The following is a 25,838-nucleotide window of genomic DNA, read 5'->3' on the forward strand; positions in this document are numbered from 1 at the left end:
TCAAAACATTAAAACATACGTATCACACTGATAATTTGTTTTTAAATTAATACGGGAATTAATATGAGAATTTAATAATTTTAGATTTTGTGTATTATTTTTTCCGTTAGTGGGGGAAGTAGCTTACTAAAGAAAAATAAATATGACAATATATCACAAAAATGTACATGTTTCCATTAAAATAGCAGCAGTTATTTACATTTTTAAATTCAAACCCTTGTGTGAAAAGATTGTGTTATAATTTTATCACAGTGATCGCTAGAGGTCCCCTCGTGCAATGTACTTGCGAACAGGTGTGTCGACCTCATGCGCATCGCTGCGCATACCCTTCGGCGTATGACATCACAGTACCGCATGAGCGACTCGACTGCTCTGACTGCTTTTGAATATGTATAGAAATCGAACAAAAATATAAAAAAAACACAAAAAAATTATAAAAAATATAACTAAACGTCAATATACCGGATACAAGGAGTAAATGCCGAGCTAAATTAAATATTAAAGTAATCAAATTAAGGCAACTACACAAGATTTCGAATCGCTCTCGCGGTATTTTGATGTCATACGCCAATCGGTCTGCGCAGCGCAAGATGGAGTCAAACCGACGCACCTGCCATCATGCACGTGAGTGACGTCCGTTTATTGATTTGTTAAATCACCACAGCGGCGTTTAAATTGTTGTTTCCAGACGCTCAACCTTAATTCCCAGCATCAATGAAATCGATGGGGAAAATGTGGTAAGTTTACATTGTTAAATTGGTGTTTTGACTTTAAAGTTCTTATGTTAAAACCAGAAAACCCTTACTAGATTTACAAGGCCTTTGCGAGATAGCTTAGAGTTTATCTATTAGCTTACAGACTTATTAGTATTTTTTCAGTGACGTTGGTTGGCGCCACTATATCAATATAATAAAAATTTCTTTTTTTGTCAATTTGGACTGTATAAGCGATGGTTGTGTCTTCCACTATTTTAGTTTGTGTAAGAATAATGCAGAAAATGTAACGTGTTCTTATATCTGGGATTATTATAAATTGATTTAAAAACAGTAAACTGCTTTAATGCCACTTTGCACTCGAATTTAAACGAATGCAGTGCATCTGTATTCAGAAGAAACACTTTTCTAATGCTTATATTGCAATGCTATTAACAGGTTTGCAATAAATTGATCAATCACACTTTAAATCAATCTGTGTATGAAGTTTGCATTGCAAGGTTGTATGGGTAGACTTAATATATACAAGTGTCAAACGGGTGGCAAGATTATATAGTATTTTTTTTAAGTATTTGGAAAAACCAACATGGTGGAGCAGTCAGTGGTGTTGTTGGAGGGTATACGCAGGAATATGGGGAATGCCCACTTCTTTATTAGATGGCATGGGGTATAGACACTTCTTTATTAGATGGCATGGGGTATAGACACTTCTAAATTTAAATGATTAAATAATAATATTTATTTCATGCTGAGATGTCAAGAAGTTAAGTGGCAATACTGACCCATTTTTGAGTGAACTAAATATGCAAGACTAGTCTTACATGCCGCTGTTTATAACACAGGCCATTTAACCTTAGTTCGACCTCTTTAAAATGGGGGCATAAATTAAGATAATACTGACTTCTCCAGGCACCGCTACACCACTGGGAGCAGTGGCTTACATGTTGTTGCGTCATTAGCAATCAAGTTTAATCAATTTACCTTTAAAACAGTGGGTATGATAGTTTAGACAGAAATGGTCTTACTAATTTGTTTTCATCTCTCTTAGAATGTTCTTTAACCTTCTGGAAAAGATTCCACGTCAGGATGTGTTCAGTTCTTGGTTTGCCAGATATTGGGTCAAATATTACCCTTCACATTACAAGAGTAAACTTAAACCCCCACAGTGTTTTAGTAGAATTCGGAGGATATTTAAATCACAGACCAGAGACCAGGGAAGTACATCGACAAATAAAAGAAGAGATTGATTTCGAGAAGGAGAGTCAGGATAATTTTGAAGGCATACCTGGAGATGTATGCTATGTATATGATGATAAAGACTGGCATAGAGCAAGGATTCTTTCAAAATACGAACATGAATACAATGTGTTCCTAATTGATGAAGGTAAATTATTCTGGACATCAAGGAACGTTTTAGCAAAATGTCCACCCAACCTTTTCAGTTTACCCCCAACAGTAGAGCTTTGCATTTTGGCTGGTGCATTACCTTTGTGCTTTGAGAGTGGATGGTCTGAGGCTGCTTCAGAGTTCATCAGATGTTTGTGTGGGAAAAACATCTCTGGACGTGTTCAGGACGTGATGATGCCTTACAGAATCTTGCTTCTTGACATTCCAAGTGTATCTGATCAAATGTATGAACTTGGATTCACCAGAAAGGCATCTAATGAGGATTTCAAAAGCCTTGTAAAAACTTTGCTGCATTCACCAAAAGGAAACATTTCGATACGGACAGACTTTGCGATGCCAAATGTACAGGAGCACACAGTTGAATCTGAAATGTTGTATCAGTACTTGTACCCAGAGCTGTTGCCTGGAACCATTGAGATCGTTACTGTGACGCATGTAGTTCACCCATTGAAAATCTTCTGCAAGTTGCATGTCTTTTCACAGGAGCTTAAGAAATTAAGTGATGTACTCCACAAATGCCATGAAGATGCAATACCTTCTCTGATATCACAACCACTGTCTGACGGGTCTCCATGTGCAACCAAAGGAAGTGATGGCAAGTGGTATCGATCTGTCCTCCAGCAAAACACAGTCTCCGATTTTGTTAAAGTCTTTCACGTCGATTACGGAATTGGAGACTTTGTTAAACTCTGCAATATCAGACCTTTGTCTGCGAGGTTCCTTCAGTTGCCGGTTGTCACTTACGCATGCTCTCTACATGGGATCGTTGACAAAGGCACTGGATGGCGGACCGATCAGATAGATTTTCTCAAATCTATTGTGCAGGATCAAATCTTCATTGGAAAGTTTGAGGAGCCCAGTCTCCACGAGGGTGTCTATCATGTCACGCTCTATGGGAGTGATAATGTCAATGTAAACAATGTTTTTGGCCTCAAAGAGCATTGCTTGTCAGTAGCTGAGAGACAGTGTGCTGACAAAACTCTTGAGGCGCTGAACAAAGTAACATACAGACATCAGCATGACAATGTGCCGGCATGTTTTCCGAGTCCAAATACAAGTTCTTCAACCGATACCCGTGAAGATATCTCTGCAGGGTCCAGAACAGAAGCAAACTTAGAACCCACAGAGCGAATGCAGTCACTAAATAATGCATGTGATGTTCCACCCAAAACTGAAGTAGGCACAAAAAAGAAGGTATGGATAACTTGTGTCAGAAGTGTAAACCAGTTCTATGGTCATTTTGTGCACAATTTTGATACTATTAAGAAAATGACCAGAGATATTCAACAACTGTGCTGCAAGCGAACACAAGGAAAATTTTCACTTTCCCCCAAGATGATGTGTTTTGCCAAATATACAGATGGATTGTGGCACAGGGGACAAATAGAATCAACACATCCAAAATTACTCGTCCACTTTGTAGATTACGGCAATGTGTTGGCTTTGGATAGATCAGAAATTCTACCGCTTACTCCAGAGGCCAGTGCAGTTGCATCAATTCCCATTCATACTGTTGAGTTTGAACTTTTCAATGTAACATTACCAGAGTCACATGATCTTAATGAGTGGTTTGAAAACTACGCCACAGATGGTGTGTTCTGTGTCACTGTAATGAAACAGAATCCTTTAGGCAAACTATCAGTGGAGATGTACGATGAGAAAACAAATCTCAATTTAAAAATGAAAGAGAAATGGAGCAAGACTAAAAAGCTGAAACAAGGCTCTAATATCAACAGAGAAGCAGATAAGGCTCGCGCTTGCAAAGTGTTTTCAGAAGTTATAGAGTCAAAAAGGCAGAGAGAGCAGTTTAGTACTACAACGCAAGCAAATGAGATGATGTATAGGAAAGTGTCGAAACCAGTTGTTCAAGGTACACTAGAACAAAATTGTAATACAATTGGACACAGCGAAGCAGGCTGTAATGACTCACGGCAACAATTGGCTACGCAGCAAAAAGTGTTGTCTCATTATCCAAAGCTGACAGATCTTCCTTCAAGGAGTTTGAATGAAGGATACGTTTCAGAGGTTTATCTTTCACACTGTAATAGCCCATCGAGTTTCTATGTACAATTGACAAGTGAAGAAGATAAGACATTTTCCCTTCTGGATGAACTTAATTCTTCACAGTTAAGCAGTGCACAAGTTGACCTCCAAGCATTGAGGCCGGGTGATGTTGTTCAAGCAGAGTATCCCTCTGATGGAGCTTGGTATCGTGCTGTTGTTCAAAACAAACAAGATAGCAAGGTTCAAGTGCAGTTTATTGACTTTGGGAATGAGGCGACTCTCCCACCCCTTAAAATAAGGCAACTCGACAAGCGGTTCCTAAACATGCCCAGGCTAAGCATTCATTGCTCACTTGAGGATGGTAAGACTGGATACAAAAGAGATTGGACCAAAGAACAGGTCATAGCTTTTAAAAAGGCAGCAGGTGAAAATGGTGAGAAGAAAATCCTTTGCAAGTTTATTCGCAATAACAGATCTGCTTGGCTGGTCAGTTTAGAGCACCGTGGCATTGTGCTGGAAGGTCCATCCTTTAACATGACCCAAACTGACTCACAAATGCCAGGCACTAAAGATATCCAGCCGGTAATGTACAAAGAACCAGCTGTAACTGAAAGACAGGCTGTAGAGGCATATGCTTCATCTATCTGTGGGCCAAATTATTTCTGGTGCCAGTTCAAGAACTCTGAAGAACTTGACAAAATCTCCTTGATTGCACAAGAAATTGGAAATGGCACTCAAACAAAACCAATTCAGCAAGATCAGCTACATGAGGGACTACCATGCCTAGCGCGCTTTTCGGATGAGCTGTGGTATCGTGCGCAGATAATTACCAAACTTCCAAATAGACTCTCTGTTCTCTTCATAGACTATGGAAATGAGTCAGAAATTGACCTAAACTCTGTGAAGTCTCTCTCCCGTGAGCTCCTGGAAAGACCACCTCAAGCATTTCTTTGTCAGCTGGGAGGATTTGGGTCCACGCAGGACACTTGGAACGACGTTGCATCTGATAAATTTTTTGAGCTTCTGGTGGATGAACCTTTAAAAGTGACAATTCAAAACACTGTTATGAACCCTGGTCATAAGTGTCCTCAATATAATGTCCTTGTTGAATGCAAGGGACTTGTTGTTAATGATTTCATGAAAGATTATTGGTGTGGCCCCAAGCCTCAAATCTGCAGTCAAGTTTCAGAGGGCACAAAATTGAATCCATTGGAAGGTCAGAACAAACAAGCAGTAGCAAGCCCTAAAACTGTCCAGAAAGATTTGATCCATGATTCTGTAAATACTAAACTTCTAGTGCAAGATTTACCTCAAGCAACAGACCTTCCTTCTCGTGTGATAGAAACTGGTATGGTGTGTGAAGTTTACATTTCGCATATCGTCAGTCTAAGTAGTTTCTTTGTGCAACTGGCAGAAAATGAGGATATTTTGTTCTCTCTAAGTGAGCAATTAAATTCACCTCAGTTATCAGAGAAACATGTCATTCATGCAAGCAGTGTTCAGCAGGGGAGTCTGGTGAAAGCCGTGTTTCCAGAGGATGAATGCTGGTATCGTGCAGTTGTCAAGGAGACGACCGAAAATGGCATGGTTCAGGTGGAATTTATAGATTTTGGAAATGAAGCCATTGTTTCTCCATCTAATATCTGTAGGCTTGATGAGCTGCTACTTTCTTACCCAAGGTTTAGCATTCATTGCAGCTCCAGTTTTGAGGATCAACTTAAAATGCAGAAGGGATTGGAAGAGGAGATACTTTTTTTCAAAAATGTATTTGGCCAGGTTGGTGAGAACAGGCTTTCCTGCAAGTTTATTAAAGAAGATGAGGCCACTTGGGAAGTTAAAATGGCCCTCAAGGGGAGCACGTTGGGTAAAAGTGAAAAATTGGATGACACGAATCAGAATCAGCAAAAGTTTAACTCTGCAAAACATGTGGTGTCTCAAGCAGAAGTTTCCATACCTGTCAATCCTCAGTTTAAGAAACCTGATGTGTCTTTGGGACAGATGGTAGAAGCTTTTGCATCGTGTATTGTTGGACCAAATTATTTCTGGTGCCAGTTTGCAAACTCTGAACAGCTTGACCAAATCAGCCATTTTGCTCAAGAATATGGAAACTCGAATGAAACGCAGTCAATACAGATTGATCATTTGGGTCCTGGAAGCCCATGCCTGGCTCGTTTCTCTGATGACCTGATGTGGTATCGTGCACAGGTTATTAAAAAATCTAATGACATGATATCTGTGCTTTTTGTCGATTATGGAAATGAGTCTGAAATCGATGAAAGTTCTCTAAAAGCACTTACTTGTAATTTACTCGACGCTCCACCTCAAGCTTTTTTGTGTCTCTTGGAAGGATTTGCACCCTCAGAGGGATCGTGGGATGATACTGCTGCCGATCATTTCCATGAGCTTCTAATGGATAAACCTCTGAAAGTTACTGTGAATGCCATTGAAAATACAGTTGACCCCAACAGCCCGCCATATTGTGTTAAAATTGAGACGGAGCAATGCCTCGTAAATGAGCTCATGAGAAACTTTTGGAGTGCTTCTGTGAGACGAGACCAAAATTCTGATGAGGTGTTTATCTCATGTGAGAACTCTGTTGAATCTGGAGAGCTGTGTGTTTCTGAGGATAATCAAACAAGTGAAACTCAATGTGTTCCTCTACCTGAATCTGGTGAAGTTGAAGAGTTAGAAGAAGCAATTGCTGGCTTGGATGGTACCCCTGAAAGCAAGGTGGATGACAAGCTAGATAAAACCGACATGACTGCTACCTTAACAAATTACAATGCCATGGATAACAGTCCGACGAGGACATATTCACTTTTGGAAAACGATGATCAAATCCATGAATCTGATGACCGAGTTCCTGTTGTATCAGGGCAGGAAACGTTGCTGGATACAGAGGACAGCAGAAAAGAGACAGAAGATGAAAGGTCTGATAAAGGTTAGTATATTTATACTGTCCATGTTTAATACTTTTTATGTACTAGCAGTGCTGATTGGTCGTGTTGATCTAATAGTTTTGCTTGGTTGGTTGGTTGGATGGATCTAGTGTCATTTGTTAATCACAGACTCATGCTCACTTTATTTTTTCACAGACGCCCTGGCAACATCAAATAAAAGTAGAACTTGGACTGCTGGTTTAGAAACGCTTCCCATGGTATTCTGGGTTTTTTCTTTAGTATTTCTTTTTTTAAATGAGTATATCTTCTTGAATAAAAACAATTTTTTGTCTTTTTTATTTATAGGTTTGCAATGAAGAATTCTGCGAATCCACTACGTGCATCTCAAAATGATAATTTTAGTGCTGGGATGGGAAGAATTCATTTTTTGTGACACAGATGAAAATGTCTATGATGACATGTTTTAATTATGTTGATCATCATGTTAGTCGTCCTTTTAAAAACATGATGCTTGACTGCATTGTTTGTAGCTGTGATCAGAGGAGCATATGTAATGTGTGGTGTTTTTTTGCAAAATTTATATCATGTGCATCTCCTCTGTGCCTTAATCTGAATGTTTATTTGTTTGAATAAAACAATTTCATAGATTTATCTGTTTTCAGTTGTATAAATATGCACTACATAATTTCAGGTCATTTTAGGACAAGTTCACCTTTAAAAAACGGGATCTTTCTTTCACTAAAGTTAGTTTGGTGGGGTCCCACTGACAGCTGTAAATAAGATGTATAGTTGTGTGTGAAATAACTTAATTTAAATTATAAATTATTCACGTATTAGTTATATTTGCTTTTTAATTTAGCATAATATACATTAAACGTCATATAAGAAAATGTCTTAATGGTAGCCTTATTTCACAAATGCTCGGCCGTTCGTCATGTCGAACAAAAGGGGGCGCGTGGAAGCTTCAAATCCTCCATTGAGCCGCTTTCAAATCTCTGGACATTGTTGTTGTTTTAGATAATTTGTACACAAAAATGTATAATCTTTTTAGTATATTAACTTCGTAAATTATTACCTGACACAAGTGTAAAACCGGCCAATTTTGTATCTGAAAATGCATCATCTAGTAATCGCCAACAACTATAATTTGATCTCTCATGGCCAGCGCGGAGGAATGTAACACTTACCATATGACGATGTCCACAACACAACACATACTTTGTATATAATTTTTTATAACTAATTAAAGCTATATTAAAGTTTCTCAGAGCGTATACTAAAATAAATTGTTTACCCGCTCATTTTGTTTCTGTGGACACCACACGACATGCAGGCGCGCTGTGACGCAATGACGCAGACAGCAACAGATGCGTGCAGTACATAGAAACGGTCAACTTTAGCGCTGTATATAGAAAAACATTTTTATAGTTCAATTATAAAATAAATGACTGAGTTGCATCAGGCAGCAGCTGTTGGAGATGTTGATCTTGTGGAGGAAATTATAAAAAAGAAATCATGTGACCCCAATCACAAAGACACAGACTGGAACCAGAAGACGGCGCTTCACTGGGCTGCATCCAAAGGCAGGTCTTCAAACTTCAGACTTAAGCATTTATGTGAGATGCTTTAAAAATTAATAGTCTACTGCAACTAAGGTGTCAACAGTTGGTTTAGATCTAGTAAGGTGTTTATCAAAGAACGCCCTTACGAAAATTAACCATGTTTTTTGGTGTAGCCTATTAATTACTATCAGCAAAACCATGGTTTTACTACAGTAACCCATGGTGTTACTATGTTTTTTGAAAACCATGGTTTTGACATGGTTTTATTTTGTGGTAACCATGGTTTTACTACAGTAAACATGTTTAATTTTCGTAACGGCGTGCACAGAGTAAAGCAAGAGATTGTTTTTCCATTGTGACTTTATTTCATGATAATAATGCAACATCCAGTTGTAAATTATTTAAATTATGGTATCACATATGCTGTATTAGTAATTTTAAGTGCCCATTTGTCAGTAAAATAAAAATATACATCATCTGTTCTTTTGGGGGATGCTTCAATCTATAAGATTATATCTTAACTGGTGGATCTCATCTAAGGCCAAACAGAGGTGGTTAGGATACTGATGGAGAATGGAGCGAGGGCTTGTTTGAGGACTGACGATGGATGGACGCCCGCACACTTTGCAGCAGAGTCTGGAAGACTAGCAGTATTGCGACTTCTGCATTCCCTCCACGCCCCCATAGACAAAGAGGATTCATCCGGGAACAAACCTGTCAGGATTGCTGAAATCTATGGACATGAAGACTGTGTTCATTTTCTAAAAAAGTATGATTTTTTATTTTGCTGCATGCTTGAAAAACTAAACTTTTGACTTTTATCTGTATGTACTTTTAGTAGTAGGCTACTTTGTTTCTTTATTTTTTAAAGTAGCACTTAATAATTATGATGTTTAATAACTTTGTTATCTCTGTTATTTTTAGGGCAGAGGTTGAGAGCAGAAACTATCATCAGATGGCAAAGTTAAACGGGCTGACTATAGATGACACTGATGAGGAATGGCAGCAGGAAAGAGAAGCTAATAAAGCTGAATAAACAAGTAATAAAGAAGATTTTTATTATTTCAAGATAATAAAATACAGTTGAATGTTGAAACAAAAATATAGCTTAATAAATACAACTTTTTTGATTTAATTAGTCAGAAAATGATTAACATATAATATATGTAATATACACAGCATCAGAAAAATGGTCCCAAGCCCTTAGGTCCTAATATGTACCATTTAGGTACAAATATGTACACATAGGTACTAATATGCACTCAGTGATACCAATAAGTACCTCTGGTACTAATATGAACTCTCTACGTGCATTTTTGAATGAATATCGCCTCAGTTACAGGTATGGACCTTTTTTATGACAGTGAACATTACAAACATTTGCTTGACAGATAAATAAGTTTATTATAATATTAAAAAAGTTTTGAATATGTCCATATAGTTAAAACACACACAAGTCTATACACATTTCCTAGCCATTTTATAGTTAACTTTTTAATTTCACTTGAATTCATTATAACACATGTACAATGCACATTTTTGTAATTTGAAGTGTTGAAAACTCATGCACACTCATTATAATAGCATTTGAAATTAATGTTTAATGTAATTTTAGACTGTCTGAGGAAGGTCTACAAAACAACAAAATTGACAACTTTACAAGTCTGTCGTAAAAAGAAAAATCAGCTGAAATGCCAAGTTGGCCACATAAATCAATTCAAAATTATAAATGGACCCCGTCAGAAATCAGACTATGCAATATGATAATCATGCGATATGAAAAAATATACACACACCAATCCTGTTTTATAGCAGTTTTACACTAGAAATCAGTTATTTAATGAATAAATGAATGGGAGATCTGACAGAATTGCATCCATAAATGTTTTCCTCATGCGTTGTCATCTGCGTCCGTTTAAAACCTACATTCAGTTATGAACAATGTTAGAGAGAAATGACAAATAAATTCCAAAACACTGAAATGTTCCTTACCTGAAACATCTGTCCAGATGATCATTTCTTTACTAGCGATGTCGGTTTAGTTGAGTGTTCCCTTTCAGAATTCACTGATTTCTAATGTAAGAGAACATGCTCTGTGTTATTATAATGTATGTGTTTGTGGTCATAAAACATTAATAAATATTTTAAAATGTATTGTATGTTCCCCTGCATGTGTATTTACACACCTTGGCCCTGAAACGCTTAAAAAGTGCTTCACGAACCTTTGGAAAAGAAATTTGCACATTATGAATGCAATACAGTACATACAGCATCACTGTTTTGTGGAATAGCATACTGGAAGAATATAACAAACTAATTTGAACTAGTTAGATAAGCCTGAATTCATAGTAGGGTGGATTGCCCTAAAGTGGGACTCTGCCTAATGCGGGACACGTAAGGTTTAGTGTTTGTAGGTCTGCAATTAATCCATGAATGCCAGTGAAACTATGGCTGGCATCACAAAAATAAAATATAACATGACCTCTCAAATGTTCAGGCATGTATGAGGGTGGAGCAAGCCACTCCCTAGCAACCAAATACAGTACCCTAGCAATGGAATAAACAATGCCCTATATCTCTGCATCAGAACATTGTAATTTTGTGGCTTGGACTATTATAACTGGTGGAGGCCAATTAACTTTCTAGCAACCGATTAAAAAGCCTATATCTCTGCATCAGAACATCGTAGAGACATGGAGGTGGACTCTTTTGAGTCATTTTTGTAATATTTTGTTTCCCAAATTTTGCCACGGCAAGCACCACTCCATCTAGTTATTATTATTCTTATGTCTGGGCAAAATTGGCATAATTCTTTTGTTCAATTCCAAAATCAAATAGAAAGCACATTTCACAGAAGTCTAAAATTTAAAAAATATCGCACATTAGGACAATTCACCCTGTTACAGTACAGTATGTGCTTACCTTTCTCTCTCCAAAGCAGTTTGAAAGCAGTATGAAAAATCCCTGCGTTGAAATACAATGAGATATTTTAGCTATTTCAAATGCGCATCCAGAAACATATCAGATGTAGGTGAATAAATAGATATTGTGTATTGTGTGCACAATTAGATGGGCGATTCTCACCTGTAGGGAATTCAGTATTGTAAATGCGTAATTCACAATCTGGGCATATGGCTTCTGTGTAAGGTCAAGTGAGAACACGAAAAATCCTAAGATCCATGTTATTCCAAGGATAGGGCTCAGCAAAACGATCGTCTTAATGATGCTTTTGGCGACATCCTTTTCGTCCCGAGCTTTTGCCTCGGACACAGTAGGCTGTACAATTTTTGTGATGACCACAAGCAACGCAAACATATTTATAACCACAATGGTACCAACCGGCAAAATAAAGGCAAAGAGTGAACCTTTCAATGTTGATTGATATACTAGCCAGCAAGTCTCTGTTGTATAGTATTCCCCCTCCTTACCATTGCCATACTGAATGACGGTCACTGCCACACACAATAATGGGCACGCGTAACCAACGGTGATCGATAACGCCAAATAGACCCTTTTCCGTAGCTTCTCAAAAACAAATATTAGCTGGTGAAGGAGCACAAAACTCAAGCACAACATCCAGAAAAAGGCAGCCAAGAAACAAAACTGCTTCACCACTGTAAGTATCATGCACCAGTTTGAGGGGATTTGCTCTGGTTTTGCCGATGCTAAAAGAGCACCATATGCAAAAAGCAGGCAAACTGAGATGTTGACCAAGGCTATATGGCGAAAATTGGCGATGTTTGATTTTACGACCGTATCCCACACCATAATCTCAATCAGTATACAGAGCACGAGTGAAACCACTGAAATTCCCAAGCCAACGTAGGTCAGTTCCTCCATATACGGAAGAATTTCTGCTGTTTTGGACATCATGATGGTGAAAGCAGAGTTGTGCGTACAGGTACAGAGTGTTGGGTTGTTTACACCACCCCACGTGCAGCCATCACTTGACCACTCGGTTTGATTTTCATCCCAGAAAACGCAAAACATTTCGTGGTTGTGTTTTCTTATTTGGCCATCACTGAAGTTCATCTTCAGATTAGTGTGATTAGGGCCATTTACCTCTGTAACTGACAAGATTATGCCTTCTGATTCAACACTCTTATTGTTCAGGGTTTTTGGTAAATTGGTAGCAAGATTCCTAAATCCAACTACAACAACTGTAACGTTTTGCTCTGTTTTGACGCTGACATTGAAATAGTTGCAATCACTGGAGTTACAGACCTTCAGCGCAACGTTTGAACGGTTGACGGAAGAAGAAAGATTTGAGTTCTTCATCATTTTCTCGACACTCAGCAGATATTTTATAGATAAATTGGTTGCATTATCATTTGATGTTTGTTTCCAGGAATTAGTGTCGTTCAAAATATTGCTTATAGCACTTACAAAATTCTGAAAAAGAAAAAGTAAAGTGATTACATTACTTTGAAATGATGAGTGAATAAATGATCAAATGATTGACTAGTTGAATCTATCTACTGGACTTTGACCGTTAACATTTAACTGTAAGGTTCTATTTCTTACCATTAGTTAACTACATTGGTTAACATGAACTATAGTAATAACGAACAATACTTCTATTTTAATGTTAAAATGTAACAGTTGAAGAGCTCGGATGCAAAACCCTCTAATGGGTAACCTTTCACACCATTCATGGTTTAGAGGCTTTTGCATCCCAGCTCCTTAATTACTGATGCATTTATCAAACATTGTGCCTGTTAACATTATTTAATGCACAATGAACAAATATATGAATAATGTTTGTAAATATGTTTTTTAATAAACATATAAGAGCTTTACTTCTGATATTGTCAAAGTGCATAAACATAGGCATAAATAAGTCTTTTCACAAATGTCTTAAACTGAGGACACTTGCTAAAACAAAACTGAGGACACACTTAAGCATTGTTTCTTGTGACTAAAAAACAAAGACTGAGCACAACTGGAAAAGACTGTGCATGATCAGTTTATGACCAAATCTCATTCATAATCTCTTTGAAAAATTTTAGGTGTGTCCCCAGCTTTAGGGCCAGATTTACTAAACGGGGCAAATTAGCGTGAGACCGCAATTCCCAAAAAGCGCTGATGGTAGTGGTAATATCTGGGGGTTATATACTAAAAAAGCACAAATTAAATAACACAGCCGCAACAACTGATTTCCATAATGACCAACGCAATCTACTGTGTAATCCCAGCTAAAGAAACCATAGTACACTTAAAAGAACTGGAGGACAAAAAATGAAGTTTTACGAGAAGTTTTGAAACGTTTGGTATTGTGTGACTTCTCCTGGTGAATCCTTTTTTATTTACTTCAGCAAATAAAAAAAAAACATGGCTTGGCAAACAATATTTCTGAATAATATTTCCTACTGAAAAATCCAGCTAAGACCAACATAAGCTTGTGAGCTGATTTTAGCTGGTCTCCCAGCTTGGTTTCAGTTAGTTTTGCTGGTGTAGCAAGCTGGTCTAGCTTTGTTTTGGTCACTTTTTAAGCTGGTCTGACCAGCTGACCCACCAGCTTGACCAGCTTTGCCAGGCTGGGAGAACCAGCTACTGCCACCTTAAACCAGCTAAATAAAGCTATCATATGCTGGTCTTAGCTGGATTTTTCAGTAGGGTTTTCCTCTGGAATTCCAAATAAACAGTTAATGTTAAAAATTCCTCTGCCTTGTAACACGCGCTCTGTGCTCTCTGTGATGCCTTCTTTTTGTTGCAGCCATTTCAAGCACAAAATGATTTAAAACATGCTTTTTCGGCGTTAAATATTGGCGCAACACACACGCAAACATTAGTTAATCGCGTTGTGGGAACATTTAGGGCCCTATTTTAACGAAACGCAAGTGCGAAGCGCAATGCGCAAGTGACTTTGTGAGCGGATCTTGGGCGCTGTTGCTATTTTCCCGGCGGGAGAAATAACTCTTGCGCAAATCAATAATGGGTTGGTCTGAAGTAGGTTCATTATTCATAGGTGTGGTTTGGTCATAACGTCAAATAAACCAATCAGAACGCTATCCAACATTGCCTTTAAACGCAAGGGCGCAAGTTCCATGGCGGGTTGCTATTATTATGACGGATTTACCAGGCGCACGCCAGGAGTGGTTCACAGCGAGGAGACCGACGTTCTTGTAAGAGCAGTCAAAGACAGAGAAGTTGTTTTGTATGGGGATGGAAGAAACCCGCCCAAATCAGTGTAGGTAAAACAGGCGTGAGAGGAAATAGCCACAGTCTCATCAGCTGGCATCCCCATCGTTGCGCCAAGCGCTACAATGATGTCAGGAGACGGGGGAATCCCAAGCTTGCCAGCATAAATCGGGCACGCCGTGTAACGGGAGGTGGATCTGACTCTACACAGATCTCAGGGTTCCCGCGGGGTCTTAAAAAGTCTTAAAAAGTCTTAAATTCAGAATGTTAAATTTAAGGCCTTAAAAAGTCTTAAAAACACCCAGATTTTTATCCCAGGTCTTAAATTTAATTTACCCAAGTCTTAAATTTCTTACCTCTGTTCATTCCCGAAAAGCGTTGTCCGCAGAATATAAAATAGTAATTTAAAACGCTGAAGAACTAACTTAATCAGTGGCGGAGGCAGAAAGTGTATGATGGTGGGTCTCTAAAAAGAAATGTTCCGCACTTTGTCATAATCCACGCAAATCTCGCCATAAGCTATATTTCAGGTGTTGTGATCTGACTGTATACTGTGGGTTTGGCAAAAACAATCCTTAAATTTAGTTTTGTATACGCAAAAATATTTTTCGGGGTAATTTATAAGCCCGTGGCTTACCTGAGCATTTGCCAGGTTCTGAAACATAGAGGACACAGAAGCGAACAAAAATCAATGCTGCTTTGTTGAAAATCAACTTAAACAGTCGGGCCGTCGAGTCACGAGCCGCCAACAGCGTGTCAACTTTAGTGTTACACAGTTTTATATTTTAGACTTTAATATTGCTCTCTGCTGCAATGCACTCGAACCTAACACGCTTTCCCTTCAGCTCTCCACAAACAGCAGCGATTGGCAGACGGAAACCAAGAAAGTACCGTAATAAACCATATATTTCAAAAAAGTGCAATTGTCTTCTTTTAGGAACAATTCAAACTTTTTGATGGCGCAAATGCTTCAGGAGTTACGGTTAAATGAACAGCGGTAGAATCAGAGCCCTTTCGCATAGGCAGGCTGCTGCATACGGCATCGCCTGGTTTATTTAAGTTAACTGAGCATTACATTCGCAAGTCATAAGCATATTACAACAATTAACGATTAACTAAGAATAATAATCAATATTTTAAAGTTAATTTCAAAGTTAATATTCTGAAATAAGACAGTCTTTATGACGTATCCATCTTAGAAATGCGACCCTTCGGAGGTCTTAGTGGATAACGTAAGCAACACATATCAAACAGCCTTTTAATGGTAAATTTCATTTTCTTAATGCAGATTAATCCGTTAGTGTGTAATTAGAGAGGCTATTAAACCTGATGGCAGTATATATTGCATATTTATGCATAAAACGTATGGGTGGAGTGTTTTTTTGGCTCTGTGATTCTGTTTCCAATTAAATGCAATACATTAATTTATTAATAACTTGTATTAATAAAATGCATATATTAATGCTTTTAGGGATTAATAATAATTGAAAGTGATCTTTTGTTCTTTGTATATTTATAAACAGGCACAAGATATATACCCAGCACACAGTCAGTTGTACATTAAACATTATGGGGTGGTTTCCCGGGCAGGGATTAGCTTAAACCAGGACTAGGCCTTAGTTTAATTATGACATATAACTAGTTTTAATAAACATGCCTTACTAAAACCATTACTTGTGTGCATTTTGATGTATTTTAAGATATGTCAGTGCAAATTGTTTTCAAGTTTGGAAAGCTCTTAAAACTAGTCTAATCCCTGTCTGGTAAACCTCCCCTATAAGCTTACGTACTACAGAGTGTGATGCATTTTAAAGCTTTAAAGTTGTATGAGGCAGTGTAAAACTAGGCACAAACCAGCAGCTGACCATCCTAACTGATCTAATATTAGTGGATTTTATTTGTCAAAAAACATTGTTGATAGAATTTTATAAAAATACTACTTACACATTTTAGTGTGATGTATAAATATTGTAAATCAATGCATTTCTTGACTCTTAATTAAGAAAAATCACAGCTCTTTGCCTCTAACTCAATGTATTTCAATGGCTCACTGTCAGCCATTTTTGGGCTTCCATTGTCAGAAGTCTCTTCCTAAAGGGCTATGGGTAAAATTTGTCGGCGCCAACACTCGCGGTCTAATAAAGTTAAGCATAATGTATTTCCATGTATTTTGATTATCTATTTTAAAACTGCGTTCATTTTTATATTTTTCTATAACTGAATCAATAAAAATAGAACGTTTTGAGAATTTTTGAGATCATTAGAATGCTTCTAGTAATGTGTCGTGTTGGTCTTAAATTTTACTCATAATGGTCTTAAAAGGTCTTAAAAAGGTCTTAAATTTAACTTGCTGAAACCTGCAAGAACCCTGGATCTGCGTCCACCCTCACCGCTGAAAGGGTTTGGGGGCTTTGAAATCGGACCCAAGAAACGCAAGCAAGGTCCAACCCCAAAGTAAACTTACAAATCAAGTTCATATACATTAAGGTTTCTTATGAAAACATTTTAATTATTATTTACATCAAATAAACGTAATACAGCCACACAACAAACTTATGAAAATATTTTAATCGTTATTTGCATGAAAATTTTTTTAACGCAGCCACACAATAAATAAAAAATATCACCACAATGCTCACCACTATGATTCCCCTTATCTCATGTGTTAATATTTTTTATTGTAACAATTTATGATTTGAAAAAATAACTGTTGCATCTGTGTAGATTAGATAAGCAAATTGTGTGCGCGTTGTGCACGCTATACATTATGGTCAAGCATGCGGCCTTAAAATAGCATAATGAACCACGCGCAACGCGTCACTGACTTTAGACTATTTTTTTTTGGTCAGTGGCGCAATTGTTTTTTGAAACTGCAAAATAGCATCAGGGATGGTTTGCGCCGCAACACGCCTCCTTTTTTGCGCTGAACCGCCCAGGGAGCGCAAGTTCATTCCCTAGTTTGCCGACGTGCGTCTGTGGAGGCAAAAACCCGCTGTGCGCCGGTGCAAAATACGAATGATACATGCGTCACTGACAAAGTCAATTGCGCTGGGTGCAAGATAGGGCCCTTAAACTCCTCCCCAACATTTTGCATCTGAAAGGGAAACATTTTTAGCGCTTATGATCCACTGGTCCACAGTCGTTATTTAACACCAAAATGAAGGTTTGCGCTGGCCTGGTCCTTAATGACTATTCAGGTTATTTCTAGCTTTCACACAAAGTTTATGTAAAAAAAAATCATCTTTTTACCAAGTGTTAAATGTTTCTTAGATTAAAAAGAGGGACTTAAAACTTAAAGATAAAAATACTCACAGGCATGATGGTGTCGTTCCATTGATGTGACTGTTTTTCAGACACGATATTGATTGAATCCAGAATTTCTACAGTTGCATTAATATTAGCAAAGGCCTTAATAGTATTAGAAGTTGTTGATATTTGTAACTGGATGAAAATATTTGCATTTTCCTTAATAAATCCTAGTCCCTTTCTTATTTCCTGTTGAAGGAAAAAGGAGAGTTAAGAGTTGTTTACTAGTTTCATCTAAAAAAATATGAGGAAAATGATTAGATTATTACCCCTATTTGATCTTGAATTAGGTGTAGACCCGTATCCACACAATAAGAGATTGGCTCTTGCCACTTACAGTCACTGTGGCATTCTCTGGTCATACTGCCAACAGCAGAGTTAACACAATCTAAAACAGCCATGTAGTTACATTTAGTCTTAGGCCAGTCACCATTATTGTCACAGAATGATGAGCCATCTGTGTGAAGAAATAGTAGAGAACAGATTTGTTTTCCTTATAGTTCAAGTAAATATTGAAGCTATTCACCCATATAAAATTTTCCCCTTATGTATAAAGATCAACCGAGAAGATTATTTTATTATATACCTTCATGTTGTTATAAACTGTATTGTATTGTATTGTATGTACATGGTGGACCACTCAAGCAAACAATACAAGCAGTGTAGTGTTTATAATTTTGGGTATTCAATATACAAATGACTTAATTACAGCTGACCTTGTAGATTTAACTAAACAAAAGTATTTAAAAATGAAAATACACTTAAATAAAGTATATAAACTGATATAAAATCAATAACATAAATTTTACATAACATAAATACCAAAGCTTACTTTGAATGATAGGGATGTCCACAGTCATTGAGCTGTTCTTCTTTGTCTGGGATCTGATGTTTGTGAAGGTACACGTGGTGCTTAGAGATGCATTATTGTCTGCACATTTAATCGTTGCTCCTGCTTTGTGATAGATCTTGTTTCCTTTGTACTCTTGCAATAATGTGAAAATCGCATGTGTTAAACACACAACACTGAGGTTGAGAGCAAAAACAACAATAAGAAGAAGATATTCTTACCTAATGATGAAATTGTGAGATCTTTGAGCTGAGTTCTGTCCCATGAAATAGTGTAATTTTCTGAGTTTTTTGAAATGGCACATTGAATTTCAACCTGCACATTTTTGTTTGGATCTGTACAATCAGGAAATTGGGGTTTGCTACTGCCTTGTATGTCTGGCAAAAGTGCAATGTCCAATGTTTCACTTGCTGTGAGCTTTATGGGCCCTTTTGTATACTCGCATGTAAACAGTCCTTCAGTCAGCAGATAGACATGCGGAGGGAGAGACAGACAGATAGTATTATCAGTATAAAATCACGGTTAAACATATTACATTATGTTTTGAGTCATGGATCGAATAATTTTCGAAACAGCAAAAAATGGAAATGAAAGGAGTCAAGAAATGAACAAGATTACAAATAAAGTATAAAAGTACTGTAGGAAATAGAAATAGAAACAAATGAATAATAACAATGTCTTCTTTATTTTAAAAATTAAATATAAATTATATTTTTTCTTTTGTCTATGGTTGTTTGATTACATAATGACACAAACATAAGCAGATTCCTAGAGGGAACTGCTATAAGATCGAATAAGCATGGATCAACGACACACATCTTATTTCTTTCTGAACGTTTTGCGTTCTGACTGTGGTATTTCGAGATCATTTTGGGTGTATGTGTCCATCACAAGGGGAGCCAAATTTCAATTAAGAATGGTTCACCACAACTAAGTTACTGGATTGATCTTTTTCACATTTTCTAGGTTGATAGAAGCACTGGGAACTCAATATTAGCACTTAAATGTGGATAAAGTCAGATTTTTTAACATTTGTAATGGTTAGAAAAACTTGGAAATGCACTTTCTATGCAAATATTTATTTATTTCTAAATTTGTATGGTAATTATTAAAGAGATTATTATCATTTATGCATGCTTTCTTTTGTTTAATTTTGCTCTTCTGACTGGGTGGGCCAGCAGTCAAATTGATTGGGCTAGTGCCACCCTGGTCCTTAAAGGACAAGTTTGGTATTTTACACTTAAAGCCCTGTTTTCAGATTGTTTATGATGAAATAGAACGGTTTTGACTGAAATTTGGACATATGATGCTGGCCGAGAATTTTCGGGTGTTTGTTCTATCACCTCCCACCTCTACAATGGGTGTATAGGTGCACTGGAACAATCCTTCCTAAAATGCATTAAACATTTGTTTACAAAGACGTGAAACTCACCGAGTAGTCAAGGGTGTTCAATGATATGGTCACACAAAAATCTCTGCAAACGCTGCTTTCCAACAGGTGTTTTAGCATTCGTTGTAAACTTGTGGACCTATTTTTCCAAACGCCTCACACCCGTATATTCTTCTGCTTAGAGCTTGAATAATAGACACTCCAGCCCAGTTGGTGGTGATAATCTGCCTTTGCCAATTGCAAGAATACAAACAACGTTCCCGGTGCGGAGTAATACTGTACCACACAGCACATCTAATACATGTCAATGGAGTTGGACAAAAACTACGATAAAACCTGTTGGAATGCGTATTTTGCAGCGATTTTTGTGAGTTTCACTTCTTTTTAAACGAAAGTTTAATGCATTTTAGAAAAGGATTGTTCCAGTGCACCTATACACCCATTGTAGAGGTGGGAGGTGATACAAGAAACACCTGAAAATTCTCAGGCCTGCATCATACAGTATGTCCAAATTTCAGTCAAAACCGTTCTATTTCATCATAAACAATCTGAAAACAGGGCTTTAAGTGTAAAATACTGAACTTGTCCTTTAAGCTTTGTTTATACTCAACACGTCCACATGAGCACGTTGGTGCATGCGGCAAAAATGACGTCATTGCGGGGTTGGCAGTTGTGCGGGTTGGGTCCATGAGACCCTATTTCGCCTGGAGGTGTGCACAGCAATTTTTGTATGCGCGCGCGGCTCCGCATCTGAAATTTCCCAACCTCGAGGCGATTATGGACAAACAGGCAAGCCTGTGACGTATCCCTTTGATCAATCCATGCACAACAATGCACATACTATTTATCTGACACTATTAAAGTAAAGTATGGAAACTTTACAATTTCAAACACGAATTCTTTACATATGATTAAGAATTATTGGCTTATATTTGTAGTAAGTTTACCACTGAATGAGAAATAAAATACAACCATGAGATTTCTGTACCGTTTGTTTAGTAAAACTTTAATGAAAATATAATGTTTAATAAGGATATATTTAAGAGATTGGCGTTTTATTCATGTTCTCATTTTTATATATCAAGCTCTGATATTACATGCAACAAGGTTGTTCCAGCGAATGACCACTTCTATCCTCTTCTTTGTGTTTGTTTTTGACTCGATTGCTCACGTCACCCCCTGTCGTTTCAAAGAATAGTGCAGCAACGAGCGCGTTTGTTGAGAGGCACGTGCGATCAGCGGAGGCTCGCATTGCAGACCAAAGTGCGAGTATAAACATAGCTTTATGTAGCCTCGCCACTGGTGCACAGTCATCAGGGTACATCAATCACCCTACACGTTACCCAGCGTACAATACAATACCTTTCCAGCTTGCTGAAATGTTACTCAGAGTAACAGTGTCACTTGAGTTATTAGAGCTCAATGTTGCTTCTGTTCCATTGGTGATTACTGTTGTTTTATTCTGAGCGTTTGTCAAAGACCATGTCGCAGCTTCCAGGTCATCTTGTTTCGTACAGGTAACAGTAGCAGTTGTACCAATATCAACAGGTTGTGTATTAGCTATATTTATAGTCACGAGTCCTTTGAAGAAAAGAAGAAGTGGAATATTTTAGCAATACTATAAAACATATACTTTAAATAAACACTTAAAATGGATACCATTCACGTCTGAAAAAAATTACATGCAACATTTTAGCAAAAGTTAAAGTTTACCCAAAATGAAGATTCTCTCATTATTAATTCATCCTCATGTCATTCAACTATGGCCAAATTCTTACAAAATCTTAGGGTTAGGGGGTAGGATTAGAATGAAAACAGCGCATATTCGGCAAGATTTTGCCTTTAGCTGTATCCTATCTCACCACAACTACACTTTAAAAAGTTTGACATTACTTAAAAATAACATAAAATTTCACTATAGGTAAAAAACCTTGACATTAAAAAAACTTAAAAATCATTCTTTACAAATAAATGAAAGTTACCTTTTGTTAGTAGCGTTGTTGATGGTAGGTTGCCAGTTATATTTTGAAGTTGAGTGAGGTTAAAGGAACTAAGCACTTGCAGCGTATAATCCACAATCAGACTGCCTTTTCTGTAACACACAACCCCGCATATCTTCTGTCATAGGTCAATGAAAGATATTCAATGCAGAACTCAATAAACTTTCTTCTTGTTATTATTACCTGAATCCTGTGATAACCAGCGAATCGAACCACGGCAGTCTGCTGAAATTACTTTTGAGCTGAAAGAAATAGAAACAAATGATTTTTTTATTAACAATAAATTCTCTGTTTTACAGTGTTTGTGTGTAATACATACCTCATTGGTTATATTCTTACTTATCTCATCGTACGTATCAGTTTGTTTGTTGTTTTGATCATATAAATCACCATAATTACGATTTGGAAAGGTTGTCGACCCATTGATAATCACTAGGAACACAGATGGGAAGGGGGTTTGGGTTGTTATTTTTTTTTTTCGTAAAAGCAGCAAGCAATGATTCTTGTTTCTTGCATGAATACGTTTCATACACATATTAAATACCTGTATTAATAGGCAGGCACATGGCATCATCTATGACATTAAGTGTGCAGTTCTCATTTTTGCAGCATTTGTGTGTGTCGCAAATATCTGAACTCCATCTGTGTTCATTCGTGCATGAACAGTTTTTTTGTGTGCTGTTGCTTTTTTCATCCACTGTACAATCTAAAAACAAGTATATTTATCATTGTTAAGCCCGTCATTAATATTTTAATTTACTTTCCACTATGCAGCACATTATAATGTACATTGGTCTCAAATAAAATATAAAACACTACACAATATCACGATTAAATTAATTTGCGGTGGATATGAATTGACTACTTATATAATATTCCAGGTATTTCCTTTCTAATAAAAATGTTTTCCATGTTTTCTTAGAAATTTTTATAATTGGGAAGTGCCATTATTTTTACACTGTAAAACATTTCTGTATAAATTACAGTATTACTGGCCACTAGCTGCCAGTAACTTACTGTAGATCAGGGGTCACCAACGTGCCCGCCAAAGCACATTTTATTAATAGTCTCAACTGTAATATTTATTTATGACATATTTTTCTATATTAGCTTGGCTTGGTTTACGTATGTTAAAATTTTAAACAATACTAAAACATATAAACAAGTCAAATTAAATAAAATAAACAAGTAAAACAAAAAAGTTTTAAGTAGACTATATCAAAAAGTAGCCCTCCAGATTGTTTTATCCATTGTGGTAGCCCTTGCTCATAAAAAGGTTGGAGACCCCTGCTGTAGATTTTACATTTATGTTATTTACTGGTAACAGTTTGATCAAAGTTAAATGAACATGAAACATTTTCAATCTTTATCTTCTACAGTAAGTTACTAGCAATCAGCTGCATAATTACAGATAATTTTTACAGTGTAGTTAAACAATAAAAAACATGTTTGTCCTGTTTCTTGCTATTAACAATATTTTTACTTAAATTCATAATATTGTCTTTTTAATACCTGCTGTAACGGTAATGTGCGAGACAGTCCAATCTCCAAAATTTAAAGGTGACAACTTTGTGAGGTTCGATTCATGATATACTGTTGACTCTATTTCAAGCTCAAAAAAGTAAACTTGAGTCGAGTTTTCTGAAACATAACACAAGGAAATTATTTAGACTCACCTGCAAACAACTATAATTGTAAAATATATATATTTGTTTGTTGCACAAAAGCCATATATACCTGCTCCCACAGAAACCTATCAAACCAAAGCACACAGAGTCATGAAGTGTACAATAAAAGTGTTTCAGTGGTAGTCAGTATAATGTTTTGTATAATATAAAACCACAAAACAAGTCATAATCCATTGATGTTTGTTAAGATAGGAAAATATTAAGCGAGAAGCAACTATTTTAAAGTCCTTAGCAACACATATTACTAATAATAAATATATTTTTTGGTATATTTACGGTAAAAAAAATGACAAAATATCTTCATGCAGCATCTTAATGATTTTTGGCACAAAATTATAGATAATGTATTGTTGCTACAAATATACCTGTGCCTTATGACTGGTTTTGTGGTCCAGGGTCACATATATTTATGTACAATTAATTACAAAGTAATAAAAAAAATGAACAAACCTTACAAAACAATCCTAGGAAAACAAGCACAACCCCTTTGCACAATGTCATTTTGTGTTATAGATGTCTGGTGTGTAAAGAGAGTCCAGTTATTCGTGTTTCAGGCAACATCTAACTAACTGACCATAACAAAATACATTTATATATGTATGTCAATTCTAACCGTAAACACAGAGCATCACAAACTCACCCCTACGCTTCACAACTCCTCATAGAAATATTGACCCGCAGATTCAGAAAGTTTCAAGTTAAACATGAAATTACAGAGGCACTACAAAATCGTGAGAGGTGTGGAATGAAAGTCCACTCAAAGTTTTATCTCAATAACTTTCCTGATTTGCTTAATACGGTCATGTGATACCATAGGCAAATGGTACCAATCTTAATTCAAATTACAACAAGGATAGGTTGATTTTATGATATTTTGACTAGTATAGATGACAATAAATGATTTATATATAATATAGTTTAGATGTTTGGTTTTCTGTTGTTCCTGAATGGTTTTGACTTTGACTTTTGGTTTTTTTGTGGTTGTCAAAATTGTGTGTACAACGGTAAAACTTTTGTAATTTGCATTTATTTTTTACAGTAAACATTTCTAATGCCCATGTTGTTGTGCTCTATGCGGTTTGCTGTGGTGCCCAGTCTGTTATTTGGATAAAAGGGGGCTACACAGTTCACAACAGAAAAAGCACAAACCAAACAATGTTAATACATGTTTACTTTTTTAATAAGAATGAACACGGTTTGTTTTGAACGCTGTCAATTTTTGTTTTATTTTCTACCACAAACATGCAACTATCCAAACTCAACAAAACAGTTTTAATTCATTTTAAAGAATAATTTTTTGATAAACATTTTGGGTTCTGTGTTGGGTCACCAAATGATCTCCAATTTCAAATTTGGATTATGTGGTAGAACCACAGGCGTAATGAGGGATTTTTTATTGATTGTTAGATCATGTGCAGAATGGGGTTTAAATAGTTAAGGCTTATTTATGATTTAGGACTTTGTGATGTGAGAAACACAACATGGAAAAAACTAGAACGTTCCATAAACCATCAAAACTGTAAGACTGTATCAAAAGCTAGTTTGCATATCAGTAAAATTCATATTTCTGGGAAACAACCATCGAGGAAACAAACTCTGTCAACAGGTTATTTTAAAAGTTTTTTAGAGCACAGATATTATTTTGTTATCTTATTTGTTTATGAAGATGAGTAAATGCACCTGCTGTTGGATCCGTGAACAATCAGGGTATTTACCATCCATTCCATATCCATTTTCAAATCAAAAACGGAAAACGAAATAAACAAATCATATTTTCATTTATCGTTTCAATTCATAAAATGAAAAAAAAATACTGTAAAAAAGAATGAATTGATAAATTTTTTCTATAAAAAAATGAAATAAATAACATATTAAAA

At 36.5% G+C, this 25,838-nt stretch overlaps 3 protein-coding genes and 1 long non-coding RNA gene across 5 annotated transcripts; 2 read left to right on the top strand and 2 right to left on the bottom strand.

Moving 5' to 3' along the window:
- Positions 1-691: 691 nt before the first annotated feature.
- On the top strand, positions 692-7,633 carry tdrd6b (tudor domain containing 6b). The gene is made up of 4 exons (XM_065254560.2): positions 692-737; positions 1,762-7,065; positions 7,220-7,281; positions 7,370-7,633. The coding sequence occupies exons 2-4, from the start codon at positions 1,800-1,802 to the stop codon at positions 7,415-7,417; spliced, it is 5,376 nt and encodes a 1,791-aa protein (XP_065110632.1). The 5' UTR covers positions 692-737; positions 1,762-1,799; the 3' UTR covers positions 7,418-7,633.
- Positions 7,634-8,405: 772 nt separating this feature from the next.
- LOC135735928 (ankyrin repeat domain-containing protein 66-like) lies at positions 8,406-10,497 on the top strand. 2 transcript variants are annotated; one of them, XM_065254617.2, is made up of 3 exons: positions 8,406-8,640; positions 9,127-9,355; positions 9,511-10,497. In XM_065254617.2, exons 1-3 carry the CDS (start codon positions 8,469-8,471, stop codon positions 9,620-9,622), a joined length of 513 nt encoding a protein of 170 aa, XP_065110689.1. In that variant the 5' UTR covers positions 8,406-8,468; the 3' UTR covers positions 9,623-10,497. The 2 variants fall into 2 exon arrangements, with proteins under 2 accessions (XP_065110689.1, XP_065110697.1); XM_065254625.2 differs by having other exon boundaries at positions 8,406-8,607; positions 9,511-10,494.
- Positions 10,376-19,752, bottom strand: LOC135737748 (adhesion G-protein coupled receptor F1-like). Its single transcript, XM_065255644.2, has 10 exons — positions 19,734-19,752; positions 19,105-19,338; positions 18,866-19,018; positions 18,303-18,490; positions 18,040-18,222; positions 11,671-12,978; positions 11,509-11,550; positions 10,773-10,808; positions 10,579-10,659; positions 10,376-10,508 (listed from the first exon to the last, which is right to left on the bottom strand). The coding sequence occupies exons 1-9, from the start codon at positions 19,750-19,752 to the stop codon at positions 10,600-10,602; spliced, it is 2,223 nt and encodes a 740-aa protein (XP_065111716.1). The 3' UTR covers positions 10,376-10,508; positions 10,579-10,599.
- Positions 19,753-22,254: 2,502 nt separating this feature from the next.
- On the bottom strand, positions 22,255-24,046 carry LOC135735938 (uncharacterized). The gene is made up of 5 exons (XR_010527728.2): positions 23,786-24,046; positions 22,818-22,979; positions 22,593-22,705; positions 22,457-22,515; positions 22,255-22,365 (listed from the first exon to the last, which is right to left on the bottom strand). It is a non-coding gene; the product is annotated as an uncharacterized lncRNA (long non-coding RNA).
- Between the last annotated feature and the right edge of the window lie 1,792 nt (positions 24,047-25,838).

Source organism: Paramisgurnus dabryanus, chromosome 17, assembly GCF_030506205.2.
Source record: "Paramisgurnus dabryanus chromosome 17, PD_genome_1.1, whole genome shotgun sequence".
Taxonomy (NCBI): Eukaryota; Metazoa; Chordata; class Actinopteri; order Cypriniformes; family Cobitidae; genus Paramisgurnus; species Paramisgurnus dabryanus.